This window comes from Bison bison, unplaced genomic scaffold (genome assembly GCF_000754665.1).
Source record: "Bison bison bison isolate TAMUID 2011002044 unplaced genomic scaffold, Bison_UMD1.0 scf7180017864221, whole genome shotgun sequence".
Classification (NCBI taxonomy): domain Eukaryota; kingdom Metazoa; phylum Chordata; class Mammalia; order Artiodactyla; family Bovidae; genus Bison; species Bison bison.
This window is the reverse complement of record NW_011494793.1, coordinates 559,498-575,467: the sequence shown is the minus strand read 5'-3', so window position 1 is coordinate 575,467 and position 15,970 is coordinate 559,498. Positions and strand designations below refer to the sequence as shown.

Genomic DNA, 15,970 nt, shown 5'->3' with positions numbered 1-15,970 from the left:
AGTTTCTTTTGAATTGCGGTAAAATATATGTCACACATTCACTGTCTTGCATGCATGCGTGCTCAGTCGTGTCCGACTCTGTGCGACCCCATGGACTGTAGTCTGCCAGGCTCCTCTGTCCACAGGACTATCCTGTCGGGAATACTGGAGTGGGCTGCCATTTCCTCCTCCGGGGATCTTCCCGACCCAGGGATGGAGCCCGAGTCTCCTGTGCCTCCTGCACTGGCAGGTGGTCCTTTACCACTGAGTTACCTGGGAAGTCCCGATTCACTATCTTAACTGTTTTTTAAAATTGAAATGTAGTTGATGTACAGCATTCTGTTAGTTTCAGTTTCAGAGTTATGCTACTTTTCATCGCGATTTGACATTTGCATGTGTTGATGATCACCATGGTAAGCCTAGTAAGCATCTGTCTGCATCTAAAGTCCCTACACTGTTACCGGATTCCTTATGCTGTGTATTGCATCCCCTGGCTTATTTGTTTTGTACCTTGAAGTGTGTACCCTTTAATTCCTTTCAGCTGTTTGCCCAGCCTTCCACCCCTCCTCTCTGGGAACCACCTGTTTCTTCTTTGTATCGAAGAGTGTTTTCATTCTGTTTTGTTTCTTAGATTCCACATGTAAGTGAGATCATCTGGTTTTTCTTTTTTTCTGTCTTCTTTCGTCTAGCATGAAACCCTCTAGATCCATCCATGTTGTCATGACTGGCAAGATTTCTTGTTTTTTTAATGAATAATAATTCCATTGTGTATATGTATGTATGTGTGTGTGTGTGTATACACACACACACACACCGCATCTTTTAAAATATTTTCTTTAGTTTTGGCTGTCTGGGGCTTTTCTCTCGTTGCAGTGAGTGAAGGCTCACTGTCTGGCTGCGATGTGTGGGCCTCTCACGGTGGTGGCTTTTCTCGTGCGGAGTGCGAGCTCTGGGGCACACGGGCCTCTCCCTGTGGTGGCTTTTCTCGTGCGGAGTGCGAGCTCTGGGGCACACGGGCCTCTCCCTGTGGTGGCTTTTCTCGTGTGGAGTGCGAGCTCTGGGGCACGCGGGCCGCAGTCGTGGCCACCTGTGGACTCGGCAGTTGCGGCTCCTGCGCGCGAGAGTACAGGCACAGTAGTTGTGGCACGTGGGCTTGGTTGCTCTGCAGCATGTGGGATCTTCCTGGATCAGGGATCAAGCCCGTCTCCTGCATTGACAAGCAGAGTCTTTACCACTGAGCCCCCAGGCCCAGTGGTAAAGAAGAGGGGTGAAAAATGCCCCCTACCACACTTTCTTTTCAGTCTTCTAGTGATGGACACTTGGGGTGCTTCCGTATCTTGGCTATTGTAAATAATGCTGTAGTGGACATAGGGATCACGTCTTTTCCAATTAGGGTTTTTATTTTCTTTGGAAAAATACCCAGAAGTGGAATTGCTGGATTGTACGACTCTTCTAATTTGTTGAGGCGCTTCCATGCTGTTTCCGGTCGTGGCTGGGCTGTGTTACGATCCTGCCAACAGGGCACAGGGTTGTTTCTACACTCACACTGACGCTGGTTGTTTCTTGTCTTTTTGTCAGTTGCCATTCTGACAGGTGTGAGGTGCCACCTCGTTGTGGCTTTGATTTGCATTTCCCTGGTGATGACATTGAGCATCTTTTCATGTGTCTGTCGGCCATCTGTAATACTTCTTTGGAAACACGTCTCTTCAGATCCTCTGCCTGTTGTTTAATCCGGTTGTTTGGTTTTTGATACTGAGTTGAATGAGTTCTCTGTATATTTTTAGATATTAACCCCTTACGAGGTAAACCCTTTCCAAATCTCTTCTTCCATTCACAGGCTACCTTTCATCTCTAATTTATTGATTTTAGTCTTCTCCCTTTTCTTCTTGGTGATTCTGGATAATGACTTGTCAATTTTGTTTATCTTCTCCAAGAACCAGCTTTTAGTTTTGTTAATCTTTGGTATTGTTTCCTCCATTTCTTTTTCATTTATTTCTGCTCTGATCTTTATGATTTATTTCCTTCTATGAGCTTTGGTTTTTTTTTTGTTCTTTTCCCAGTTGCTTTAGGTATAAGGTAACGTTGTCTATTTGATGTTTTTCTTGTTCCTCAAGGTAGAATTGTATTGCTCTAAACCTCCCTGTAGAGCTGCTTTTGCAGCATCCCATAGGTTTTGAGTCATCATGTTTTCATTGTCACTTTTTTTTTTTAGGTATTTTTAAAATTTCCTCCTTGACTTCTTCAGTAACCTGTTGGTTATTTAGAAGCATATTTAATCTCTACATATTTGTGTTTTTTTTACATTTTTCCCCCCTAGATATCCCTAATTGATATCTAGTCTCATAGTGGTGTAGTCAGAAAAGATGCTTGATACAACTTGAATTTTCTTAAATTTACCAAGGCTTGACTTGTGACCCAACCGAGATGTGATCTATCTTGGAGAATGTTCCATGTGGCATTTGAGAAGAAAGGGTATTCTTCTGTGTTTGGGTAAATGTCCTGAAGATATCAGTTAGGTCTATTTAAGGCTTGTGTTTTCTTATTAATTTTCTCTGTGGATAATCTGTCCATTGGTGTAAGTGGGGGTGTAAAAGTCACCCAGTATTATGGTGTTACTGTTGATTTCCCTTTTGATGTCTGTTAGTGTTTGCCTTATGTATTTGGCTTCCCTGGTGGCTCAGTGGTAGAGAATCCGCCTGCAGTGCAGGAGATGTAGGTTTGATCCCTGGATCAGAAGGATCCCCTGGAGAAGAAAATGGCAAGCCACTCCAGTATTCTTGCCTAGAGAATTCCATGGACTGAGGATCCTGGTGGGCTACAGTCCATAGGGTCCCAAAGAGTTGGACATGACTGACGTGACTGAGCACACTCCTATGCTGGTTGCATCAATATTTACAATTGTTGGGTCTTCTTTTTGGATCGATCATTATGTAGTTTCCTTATCTCTTATAATATTGTTTATTGTTTATTGTCTGGTAATGAGAATTACTGCTCTGGCTTTCTTTTGATTTCCTTTTGCATGGAAAATCTTTTCCCATCCTCTCATTTTCAGTCTATACGTGTCTCTAGGTCTGAAGTGGGTCTCTTGTAGACAGCATATATATGGGTCTTGTTTTTGTATCCATTCAGCCAGTTGGTGTCTTTGGTTGGAGTGTTTAATCAGTTTACATTTTAAGTAATTATTGATATATGTGTTCCTATTAGCATTTTATTGTTTTGGGTTTGTTTTTGTAGGTCTTTTCCTTCTCTTGTGTTTCCTGCTTATAGAAGTCCCTTTGGCATTTGTTGTAAAGCTTATTTGGTGCTTCTGAATTCCTTTGCTTCTGCTTGCCATTAAAGCTTTTGATCTGTCTGTCAATTTTGAATGAGATCCTTGCTGGGTAGAGTAATCTTGGGTGTAGATTTTTCCCTTTCATTACTTAGTGTATCCTGCCACTGCCTTCTGGCCTGCAGAGTTTCTCCTTAAAGATCAGCTGTTAAGCATATGGGGTTTCCCAAAGCAGCAAGTATATTACCTGCTGCTTTTTATACTTTTCTTTTGTGTCTAATTTCTGTTAGTTTGATTAATAAAGGTCTCAGTGTGTTTCTCCTTGGGTTTATCCTGTATGGGACTCTCAGTGTTTCTTGGATTTGATGGACTTTCCTATTCCTTTCCTATGTTGGGGAAGTTTTCAACTATAATCTTTCCAAAATTTTTCTCTGACATTTTGTTTTTCTCTTCTTCTTCTAGGACCTCTATAATTTGAATATTGGTGCATTTGATATTGTTTCAGAGGTCTCTGAGACCATCCTCAGTTTTTTTTTTCATTGTTTTTTTCTGTACTCTGCTCTTTAGCAGTTATTTCCACCATTCTGAGGTGGAATTTCCACCATTCCACCTCACTTATCCATTCTTCTGCCTCAGTTATTCTGCTGTTGATTCCTTCTGGAGTATTTTTAATTTCAGTAATTGTGTTGTTGGTCACTGTTTATTTTTTCTTTATTTCTTTTGCTGCTGCTGCTGCTAAGTCGCTTCAGTCGTGTCCGACTCTAGGTCCTAGTTAAGTGTGTTAAATGATTCTTGTGTTTTCCCCATTCTATTTTTGAGATTTTGGATCATCTTTGCTAATATTACTCTGAATTCTTTTTCAGGTAGTTTACCTATTTCCTCTTACTTGGTCTTGTGAGTTCTTACCTCATTCCTTCATTTGCACCGTATTTCTCATCTTTTCATTTTGTCTAGCTGACTGTGTCTGAGGTCTCCTCTCCTGTGGTTAGAGGGTCACAGCTCCTCTCAGTCTTGGTCTCTGCGCTCGGCGAGTGAGGTTGGTCCAGTGGCCTCAGTAGGCTTCACGTCAGGAGGGGCTTGTGCTTGTGTTCTGGTGGGAGGAGGTGACAGGGCTGTGTGAGGTGGTGTGTTTTGGGGTATCTGGGGGAAGCCTGTCTGCTGATGACTGGGTTTGTGTTCTTACCTGGCTCCTTATTTGGGTGAGGTATCCTGCGCTGGGTGCTCCCGGCAGTTGGGAGGTGCTGGGTCTTGAGTCTGTGTGTTCCTTTCCGGTGGTCAGGGACTCCTGCCTGTACTCAGCTGTTCTCTGCAAGATCTTCTGCATCTGAAGATGTACTCCTGATGCATCTGTGGAGAGAGATGTACTCCACTTCCACCTGCTCCTCTGCCATCTTGTCTGTCTGCCTTCTCGTTTTGTTGATGGTTTTCTATGCTGTGCAAAAGCTTTTAATTAGGCTCCATTTCTTTCTTTTTGTTTTTGCTTTTGTTTGCTTTAGGAGACAGATCTAAAGAAATATCGCCACAATTTATATCAAAGAGTGTTGTGCCTGTGTTTTCTTCTAGGGGTTTTCTGGTCTTACACTTAGGTCTTTAATCCACTTTGAGCATGTTATTGTATGTGGTGTAAGACAACGTTCTGGTTTCATTCTTTCACATGTAGCTGCCCAGTTTCCCCGGCCCCACTTACTGAATGGACTGTCGTTTCTGCAGTGTACGTTTTTGCCTCATTTGTCTTAGATTAATTGAGCATAAGTGTATGGCTTTATTTCTGGGCTTTCCGTTGTGTTCCTTTGATCTTTGTCTGTTTTTGAACCAGTAGGATACTGTTGTGATTGCTGTAGCTATGCAGTATAGTCTGAGGTTAGGGAGCTTGATATTTCCAGCTCTGCCTTTTTTCTCAAGACTATTTTGGCTATTTGAAGTCTTTTGCATTTCCATACAAATTTTAAAATTACTTGTTCTCATTCTATGAAAAATGCCATTGGTATTTTGATGGGGATTGAATCTGTGGATTACCTTGGGCTGTTTTTGTTGTTGTTTAGTCACTAAGTGATGTCCGACTCTTGTGATTCCGTGAACCATATAGTCTGCCAGGCTCCTCTCTCCCCTGTTGACCTTTGCCACCATATCCGTAGTCACTCGAGGACTGTGTCCTTCTGCCTAGACTTTACTTTGCAAGTGCAGGAAGACTGTCCTGTGCTCTTAGGTGAGCCCAATGCTGGATCCTTGCCCACTTTCAGTCAGCTTCAAGGTCAGGGCTCATTTTGGACACTCATACTTTTCCCCTCACTCAGGCTGTTTCTTTCCAACTAGGTAGAAGAAAAGGCAAAATTTGATGGAATTTTTGAAAGCCTCTTACCTGTCAATGGTTTGCTGTCTGGAGACAAAGTCAAGCCAGTCCTCATGAACTCCAAGCTGCCTCTTGATGTCCTGGGCAGGGTAAGTGGTTCTTTCATACAGGGCACTACTGCTGAATCTGGTTGGTATGCCACCCCGCCACCTCCCCCGACACTTCAAGGCCTTCAAGGCACAGCCGTGCACCGTCAGTTTTCCCAGGAGCTGCTGTGGGTGGAGTAGTCACTGCATTTGGGCTGGCTTGGGGCCGCACAGGGTGCAGCTGACAGAGGCTTCCCAACATGCATGGGGTGGCAACTTCAAAGGTGCTCTCGCTGCCTAGGACTGAGGACAGGACAAGCTGGACTTGAAGCCAGACCTCTAGGGGAGGAGTGTGGTCATATATGTCTGTATTTCCTTTCTATTTTTCATTTTTTTTTCCTCCCTGTAAACCTAAGGTAAAGGTACTTTCAATTCTGCTGCAAGTTTAGATAAAATTTTATGCATTCTCCTCTCCCCCCCCACCCCTTTATTTTAAAGCCTCAGTTTTGTTCCTATTAAACACAAGTATTTAAAATTTTATTTTTTGGCTGCACTGCACGGCATGCGGTATCTTCATCCCCCAACCAGGGATCAAGCCTATGCCCCTGCAGTGGAAGCACTGAATCTCAGCCAGTGGATCACCAGGGAAGTCCCTACAAGTTTTTTAGATCCAGCTCTCTAAACCTGACTGTTTTCTTTCTGAGATTTGGTTATGGCCGCTCACGTCTACCCTGTGCACAGAGCCCAGCTCTGCAGTGGCTGTCTCCGTGCCACTCTGGATCGAGGGGATGGATGTTGTCCTCTGTCTGGATGGAGCTGCTGAGGTGACAGGCGCAGACCTAGAATAGGAGGACAGAACAAGGCCCCCGCTGCCCTTGGCCACGGCTGTGGGTCAGGCTCGCGCCATTGGGTAGAACCGTGGGCAAGGGGCAGATTCCTGCCCACGTGGAGTCCCCTAGTAACGCCCCTCTTTGAGTCGCACATTTGCAGATTCTGGCCCCTTTTTGTGGCGCCCAGATAGGACTTGGTTTGGGAATGAGACCACTGAGAAAAGGGATCTCACAGACCCCTTTGTCTTCTTGGCCGTGGTGTGGTGTAGATGGAGACCTGTTGGGGGACCCACAGTGATCACCAGTGGTCTTTATCGGGCAGGACGGGGTGATCTGCTCCTGCACAGGGTGTGCCTTTATTTGGCAGTTCTTCAGAGGACCCGACAGCGGGCTGCGATAGTGTCATAAAGCCAAGTCGTGCACGGGCAAGGAGACCGACAGAAGTGGGTGTGCCTTATCAGAAGGGGAGCTGCCGCTTGGAGGGTGGGCTCTGCAGACCTTCTACCCTGGCACCAGGTTTTCTCCACAGGGCTCACTTCTCTGCTCTTCTCTCATTTTCTCCCTCCTTCCAAACACCAGCCCACACATGCACCCGTTTACCTGTGTTATGCGCGCCCCCACGGCCACGCACCCATCCATCTGTGCATGCGCGCATCGGTGCACTCAGGCATCCATCCCCGCATCTGTGCACGCTCATTCATCTGTGCACCCCTGCACCCACACATTGGGTATCCAGTTAGTCATCTGGAGCCTTTTTTTGGAGTCTGCTCTGTGCCAGCCTTGTGCTGAGCACTGGGAAGAGGGGGATAGAATCATTAATAGATACGGTCCTGGAGGTCAAATAAGTAAGCAATAGTTAAGATCCCAGTATTTATGTATTGGGGGCTTAGTAGATCCCAGTATTTATGTATTGGGGGCTTAGTATGTGCCAGACGCTGTTCTAGGGCTTTGCAGGAATGAAGTCTCTGAGTAACCTGCAGCTCCTTTATTATGGATGGTGTTACGGGTGCTGTCACTTTTGTTTTCTTTCTTTTCTGTTTTGAGATACAGCACGTGGATCTGCCCTGACCGGGTCCTGACCAGTGCCCCCTTCACTGGGAGCACAGTCTTAACCACAGGACCGCCAGGGAAGTCCTCCATTTTCCGTATGAGGAAATGGGGGCCTTGAGAATGGGCAGTTGGTTGCTTGGGGTTTCATGGAGAGGGGAATGAGGTCCTGGTGGTCCCAGAGCTCTCACTTTTCCCTGGTGCTCCCCCGCCCCACCGTTGCCTCCTTGATAATCAAAGTTCTGCTTGGTGGGGACAGTAGTAGAAGGGGAGGTACCTGACCTGTCTGAGCGGGGGGTTCAGGGCAGGCAGGAAAGGCTGCCTAGAGGAGATGCCCCTGGGTTGTAGCCTCCAGAGGGAGGGAACAGGGGCTTATGATGGGTTGAGAAGGCTGGCTGCGCGATGGCACACGCAGAGGCCGCCCAGCATGCCGAGGAGAGCTGGCGTTCTCACCAGGCAGTTCCACCCACGGGGATGTTGAGCGGTGTCTGGAGACGCTCTTGGTTGCCCCACGTGGGTTGGGTGCTATTGATAGCAGGTGGGCAGAGGCCAGGGATGCTGCTCAGTAGCGTGCCGTGCACAGGGTGGCCTCCACAGAGGTGAGCTGGCCCCAGACATCAGTGTTGTTGGGTGGGGTGGGACCGTGGAGCCAGGAAGGCCTGTGTGTGCTGTGTTTTGGGGAACGCTCCTCTTCCTGAGCTGCTCTTCCCTAGCTGAGACCATGGACGTAAAGCGCTCAGCCCAGTGCCAGGCACTTGAAAGGGCATCCGTGTGCTTGAGGGGACTGTGAACTGTTTGAGGGCCCTGGAGGTCCAGGTGGAGTCCCAGGACGATGGGCTGGGGTGTGGAGCCCAGCTAAGGGCACAAGGCTCCCTGTGCCAGGTGGAGCGGCAGGGTCTGAATGCTGTCAGTGGGGTGAAGTGGGGTGAGAGTGCGTTCTAGGGCAGGTCCTGAGGTTACCCCGGGGACAGGACTGGAGGCAGGGAGGCCAGCTGAGGCTCTGGCCTCTGTGGAGTGATGGAGTGGCCCAGGCCAAGGACATAGCAGCAGGAGGTGAAGAGGGGGGCCCACACATGACAAGCAGCCCTGAGCTGAAGCAGCTTGTGGCTCACTGGGTGCGGGTACAGCATCCATAGCATCGTGGGTGGACCCTGGCCCTTTGCCTGGCTCTGGGCACTGGTGTCCGAGTCAGGCCGGCCCCCCTACTGGTCCTGGATGGCTGACCTAGGTCACGAAGCTCATGCCTTGATTGTACTTTGGAAAACCTAGCACACGACATTTGATCTGTGCCTGCCTTGTCTTTCTGGGTGCTAGGTTGACCTGGCATAGTTTGTGGCCTCTTTCTCACCATCCACTAATAGGGGAGAGGAGGCACGATCCCATAGTCCTACTCAAGTGCATGCCCGTGGCCCTTCCCAGCCGTGATGGGGCTGGGGTGGGGGGGAGGGTGTGTGTGTGTGTGTGCATGTGTGTGCACGTGCAGGGGTCGGGCTTGTGTTCAGAGCCAGAGCTGTACTAAAACCAAAGACTAAAAACCAGATTGCTGCTGCTAAGTCACTTCAGTCGTGTCTGATTCTGTGCGACCCCATAGACAGCAGGCCACCAGGCTCCCCCGTCCCTGGGATTCTCCAGGCAAGAACACTGGAGTGGGTTGCCATTTCCTTCTCCAATGCATGCAAGTGAAAAGTGAAAGTGAAGTCACTCAGTCGTGTCCGACTCTGCAACCCCACGGATTGCAGCCCACCAGGCTCCTCCGCCCATGGGATTTTCCAGGCAAGAGTACTGGAGTGGGGTGCTGTTGCCTTCTCCAAAAACCAGATTAGACGTGATTATAATCATGGTCATTAGTGAAAATGATCGTCAATATGGTGGAAAGGATCTTGGAATTGACAACACTTCATCGGATGATGGCTTTTCAGAGAACCTAAAGACTGGTTTTTAAATGCACTTTGATTTCCTTGTCTTAACCTGGGTGTGCAGTCAGAATGTGAGTTCTGGTGGGCATGCCTGCCACCACACAGGCCCTTCCTGCCTGCGGGAAGCCCAGGTACCGTCCCCCACTAAGCCTTGCTGCTCTTCCCTTGCAGGTCTGGGACCTCAGCGACATCGACAAGGATGGGCACTTGGACAGAGATGAGTTTGCAGTGGTAGGTCCCTGCTGAGACTCTTTTCCCCACCCTCCTGAGGATGGAAATGTGCCACTCGTGTGGGGATTTCTGGACTTTTTTCTTTCTTTTTTTATTGGAGTATAGTTGCTTTGCAATATTATGTTAGTCTCTGCTGTACAATGAAGTGAAGTAGCTATATGTGTACATATATTCCCTCCTTCCCACCCTGGATTTTTTTTTTTTCTTGTTTATTTATTTGGCCATGCCTTATGGCATGTGGGATCTTTGTTTCCCCACCAGGGATGGAACCTGTACCCTCTGCATTGGAAAACCATAGTCTTTAACTGCTGGGCCGCCAAGAAATTCCTCTTGTTTAATTTTTTAAAGAATGTTTATTTTGACATAATTTGGGTTTAATTTGACAGACTTCTTTTGAATCTTCGCTCAGATTCCCAGTGTTGCCATTTTACTACAATGACTTTCTTTCTCCTTCCCTCTCTTCCACTCCTTGCCCCCCTCTCTCCTCTCATTGGCATATGAGGGTATACAGGCATATATACACACACATTAATTTTTCCTTTGAACCATTTTAGAGTTTCAGACATGGGCCTTTTCATCCTGAAATACTTCAGTGTGTATATCCCCAAGCCAGAGGATTCTCTTAAGTTACCACCGTCTAATTCAAGATCAGGAAATTGGCACTGACATTGTGTACTATTGTACTATTTGTTAATATAGGTTATATCATATATGTTTTGTATATATACACATATATATATTATGTGTATTATTTTATTAATCTGTTGTCTAATTTAAGGATATTATTCACATTTTGCCAGTTGTTTCCCAAAATGTCCTTTATAGTGAAGGAGACTCCAACCTCCTGTGTCTGTACTCCTGTTTCTTGTAATCTAGGTCAGCTCCTGCATCTGTCTTCCTGTCTTGTGGTTGTGTGGGCATTTTTAAGGCCAGCAGTTTGTAGAGTATCCCTTGGTGAGGAGTTGTCTGCTGTTTCCTCGTGATGATCCAGGGCATGTACTTCTGTGGGACAGGTCCCCACTGAGGTGATGCTTGTTCTCCCCAGGGCACAGGACATCCACAGGACGTGTGATGTCCTATTACACGTCTTTGACCTTGGTGTCAGCCGTGATCGAGGTCAGTGGAGGCCTCGGGGCTCTCTCTGCAGTTACTGTCTCCCTTTGTGCTCGGTCTTCATGAGAGACGATGCGTGGAGACGGAACACGCTGTACCCTTGCGCCTCTCACCTGCTAGTTGTCACATCCTCCCAGGAGTCTCACCTGAATCAGTCGGGTTTCTGATAGTTGCCTTATGAGGATTTTCTGGTTTTGTCATTCCTTGTACATTTTCTAGCTCGCCCTCTACTGCAAGGGATTTGTTCACATCACAGTGGACTTAGGGACGTGTCTCCTGTTCTCTGTTCCATGGTTTAGAATCCTTTACTCGAATGATTTATTTTGCCCAGTGGGAGCTCTTGCAGCCCAACCCCTTTGTCATTTGGTCACATAGTATCATTCTTTGAGCATCTGCTTACTTCTGTCATGATGTGACGTTCCCGGCTCTTGCTGTGTACCCATTCTCTCAGCTCGTTATCAGCCATTGCTCTGGGACCCCAAGTTCCTTATAGTGGAGAAGGGTATTAGAGACCACGGTCTGGGCTCTGGAGTGCTCAGTGGCCCCTGGATGCCACTGCTTCCTCTGGCCCTTTCAGCAGACAGAGCTGGGAAGCAGGTGTATATGCAGACATGACCACCAGGTGTCCCGACGGTTCCATGTCGGCTTCTGTCCATGCCAGATCCCTGACACTCCTGGCCTCTTCTCCTTTAGCAGCAGTGCTAGATCTCTGCATAGTTGGGGGCCCTTAGGTCCCACGGGCCGCCTTCCTGTGCAGCTGGCCTTCCTGCACACCCCTGCAGCTCCCCACCCACTTCTCCCAGCTGCCTGCTGGGCTGACTTCTCCTGGCCCCCATCTCCCCACCCTGGGCCCAGGTCATTCCATCCCCTGTTTTTCTTTCTGCCTTCCCTTCTCCTCATTCTCATCTTTGATCTTTCTATCCACTTTATGACATTTATTCACTCATCTCATTCCATTAAATGTCAAATGAAAATAGAATAAAGTAGCCCCTTATAGTTAAGGACAATGCTTTAATAAATAGTAATTAAGTTCAGGGCTTCCCTGGTAGCTCAGATGGTAAAGAATCTGCCTGCAGTAAGGGAGATCCGAGTTTGATCCCTGGGTTGAGAAGGTCCCTTGGAGGAGGGCATGGCAACCCACTCCAGTATTCTTGCCTGGAGAAGCCCCATGGACAGAGGAGCCTGGCAGGCTACAGTCCATGGGGTTGCAAAGAGTTGGACAAATTGAGTGACTAAAAAGCACACACATGATTAACTTCAAGCAAAAAAAAAAAAAGCTGAATAATCTGGTAATTCCTAAGTAATAGAAAAACAATGAAATACAACAATATCCATCTTCTGTTTCAGGAATTTTCAATGTATTTAAGATGAAATTTTACAATATACAAGTGAATTAAAGCTTGTTACTATCTTACTATACAGTGGTATAAAGCCTTTGAAATTTTAAACTTCTAGATTAAATTTAAACATTTTCCAAGAAAATTATAAATTTCTCATGTGATTCCATTCATACTCCTTCACACCCCACACTGCTCAGTTGTGTTTTTTCCCCCAACACACATCAGCTTCTCTGAGCATTTTCCGTGTTTCTCTGTCATCCTGTTCTTTTCACTGGCTGTCCATTATTATTTTTTAATTTATGGTAGAATACACGTAACAGAATTTATCGTTGTAGCCGCTTTTAGGTTTGGGGGTTTAATACACTCCTGTGGCTGTGCAGCCATCACCACCGTCCGTCATCAGAGCTTTTTGACCTGGCAGAGCTAAAGCCCTGTCCCCATTAAGCACTAATCCCCAAACCCCTCATGCTTTATTTTTATATTTCTTTTTTTTCAAATATATTTGACTGCCCCAGGTCTTAGTTGTGGCGTGCAGGATTTAGTTCTCTGGCCAGATCCCTGACCCTCCTGTCCTCTTCTCCTATAGCAGCAGTGCTAGATCTCTGCGTAGTTGGGGGCTCTTAGGTCCCACAGGCCTAAGACCGCGGGCCTTAGGTCCCATCTAACCCAGGCGCCCAGCAATGGGATCGTGGAGTTTTTAACCACTGGACTACCAGCGAAATCCCTCTTTTTGTACTCATTTCAGTGTTGTGTGATTGAATGAACATCTTGGAAAATCATGCCTTGGTGGCATAGCTCATCAGAAAAGGTTTATTTTCACTCGTTCCATTTGGAAGCAGCCTCAGAAAGAGCTGTCTTCATGGCATGCCTGAGCCACTGAAGAGCTGCCCTCCGCCTGCCCTGGCGCTGGGCCTCGCCCCCAGATGCCTTCTTTTGTCCTCGCAGGCTATGCACTTGGTGTACCGAGCCCTCGAGAAGGAGCCCGTGCCCTCCGTCCTGCCCCCGTCCCTCATCCCGCCCTCCAAGAGGAAGAAGACAATGTTCGCGGGGGCTGTGCCCGTCCTGCCCGCCAGCCCCCCACCGAAAGACAGCCTGCGCTCCACGCCTTCCCACGGCAGCGTCAGCAGCCTCAACAGCACCGGAAGCTTGTCTCCCAAGCACAGCATCAAGCAGGCACAGGTGAGCGCCCTCTCGTGCTGGCACACCTCAGAGCGCCTGTTGGCACTGCTGCGTAGAGTCCCAGTAAGAGGTTGCTCAGGAGTGAGTCATTTGTGACCCAAGAAGGGTAAAGTCTGGGATTAAGTCACATCTTTATAGCACATGTCTTAGGCCATCTGGGTGCTGTGACAATGCCATAGACTGGGTGGCTTCTAAACAGCAGATTTGTTTCTCACTTCCAGAAGCAAAAGTGCAAGATCCCGGCGCCAGCAGACTCGGTGTCTGGTGGGGCCGCTTCCGGGTCCACAGATGGCTGTCCTCTCGCTGTGTCCTTGTACAGCGGAAGGGGTGCAGAAGCTCTCTGAGGTCCCTCTTACAAGGGCACACTAATCCTGTTCATGAGGGCCCTGTTCTCATGAGCTAGTCACCTCCCGGAGGGCCCCCCACCACTTCTAACACCGTCACACTGGGGCTGAGGACGTGTGGTGTATGAATTGAGGGGGTTGCAGACATTCAGACCATAGCAACAGGGCTTCAGAATTAACTTTCTCCTTCCCTTATACATAAACACCACCTTTCCCCAAACACACTGAGTGCGCTCCCACCTCGGGGCTCTCTGCTCACCCCCTGGCCCTCCTTCCTCGGGCAGACCCTTGGCTGGGAAGGCACGCCCCCAGATTGCACCCTGAGGCACCCGGCATCGCAGGGCCTCTGCTCACAGGTCACTTGTCTGGAAAGCCTGGTGTGACCACTGCTGACCCTCTACCTGCCTTCTTCTAGCACACGTGGCCTGTTCTGCAGTTAATTATGTATCGTCTGTTCAGGTCCCCTCCTCACCCCCAGCCCTCTGCTGTTAGCTTTGTGAGAGCATAGTTAGTTCCTGATTATAATGTCAGTGTCAAGAAGAACCTCTGGTGCTTTGATGCTCAGTAAACACATGTTGAGTAATCAGATGATGGAGGGAGGCATCCGTCTCATGTTAGGAAAACAGGAGGGGGCTCCACCTCTCCACAGGACAGCTCCTTATTTGTCAAAAAAGATGCTTCTCCCTCTGGCAGCATCATGAGGAGCTCTTTATGAAAAGGCACCTTTGACGTTGTCTGAAACGTGCAAGAACAGGAGATACATCTCTGCCTCGCTTGTGGTTTCGGAGGTGATGAACTGTGACAAGAAGGCCAGCCAGCACCACGTGTGTGTTTTCAGTATGATGGAGATGAGAAACGCACAAGAAAACAGCGAGGTCTCTTGATAGTGACATTTGAAAAAACCCCAGTATTATTTAGTTTTGGCTGCACTGGGTCGTCATTGCCGCACATGAACTTGCTCTGGTTGCGACAGGTGGGGCTGCTCTGTGGAGGTGAGCAGGCTTCTCGCTGTGCCGGCCCTTTTGTGGAGCACAGGCGCTGGGGCACATGGGCTTCAGTAGTTGCGGTGCACGGGCTTAGTTGCTCCGGGGCATGTGGGATCGTCCTGGACCGGGGATGGAACCCGTGTTCCCTGCATTGGCAGGTGGATTCCTAACCAGTGGACCACCAGGGGAGTTCCAGTGATCGTGACATATATTTAAAGCTTGGTTTTCGACTTGTGAGGCTCAAGCGGCTTACATATCTTGGAGTTGGGGGGAAAAAAGATATCAGATAGGGAGGAGGAGGCTTAGTCCTAGGAGCCCGTTGGAGAGGGAGGCATGGCCTCTGGCTGGTGAGTTGTGTGTGGCTCTTGGTGAAGGGCAGTTGCAGCTGGCCCCACCCAGGCACCTTTCCTAGCCTACCAGCTGTGCCCAGTACTTTCTGGGGCTGCTCTCTGGGGAGCCAGATGGTAAACTAAGCTTCAGATGATAAGCTTAGTTTACATCGGTAAACTGAGGAAGCTCCAGCAGTCCTGAGAAAGCAGAACTTGGCCTGGCCTGGAAGTGCCCGGGTGAGGAAGGGTTCCCTCCTGCAGGTGGTGCCAGCTGGAAGGCCCCTGCTGCGGTGACATCTGAGCTGACATTTCAACAATAAGAAGCTACCTGAGGACTAGCGCCTGGCCAGGCTCTGAAGTGGGGATGTTCCCCGTGTCCTTGAAACAGGAAGAAGGCTGGGGCAGAGTGAGCCAGGAGATGGTGAACTGGACTCAGGTGGGGCTGGGCCCAGTGACTTAGACTAGCATGAACTGCTGTTTTCCAAGACCCAACACCTTTTAAAAAATTATTTATTTATTTTTGGTTGTGCTGAATCTTTGTTGGTGCATACGGGCTTCCTCTAGTTGCAGTAAGTGGGTTGCTGCTCTTCATTGCGGTGCTCAGGCTTCTTAGTGTGGCAGCTTGTCTTGTTGGGAAGTGTGGCCTCTAGGTGCACCAGCTCTAGTTGCTCCACAACATGTGGGATCTTCCTGGATCAGGGATCGAACCTGCGTCCCCTGCATTGGTGGGTGGGTGGATTCCTATTGAATGTACCACCAGGGAAGTCCCAGACCCAAGACCTTGAGTCTGCAGAATTCTGGCCGAGAGTTCTTAAGTACCATAGGTTAGGTCACATGTGGTGTGTTTCACTGACAAGGGAGCAAGTGGGGCTGAGGTTGCTGATGGGGGCAGCCCACCCCCTGGTGGTCTGGTGACTCTCCCCGGATCCCAGGAGCATGCTGCTGACCCCACCGACTAGACGGTGTACTGCTGGCCACGGTTGGGGGTCAGAGGTGGGGGTCTGTGTGTCCCCTTCCGCAGGAATAGGGGCA

At 48.5% G+C, this 15,970-nt stretch overlaps 1 protein-coding gene across 8 annotated transcripts in view; it reads left to right on the top strand.

The window, feature by feature from the left end:
* Window positions 1–15,970, top strand: part of EPS15L1 (epidermal growth factor receptor pathway substrate 15-like 1) — an 86,471-nt gene that overhangs the window by 13,125 nt on the left and 57,376 nt on the right. For all 8 annotated transcript variants that reach the window (XM_010845596.1, XM_010845595.1, XM_010845597.1 and 5 more), the window contains 3 exons: window positions 5,561–5,686; window positions 9,588–9,647; window positions 13,046–13,279. In XM_010845596.1, coding sequence (XP_010843898.1) covers window positions 5,561–5,686; window positions 9,588–9,647; window positions 13,046–13,279 — 420 coding nt within the window. The remainder of the gene's footprint in view (window positions 1–5,560; window positions 5,687–9,587; window positions 9,648–13,045; window positions 13,280–15,970) is intronic.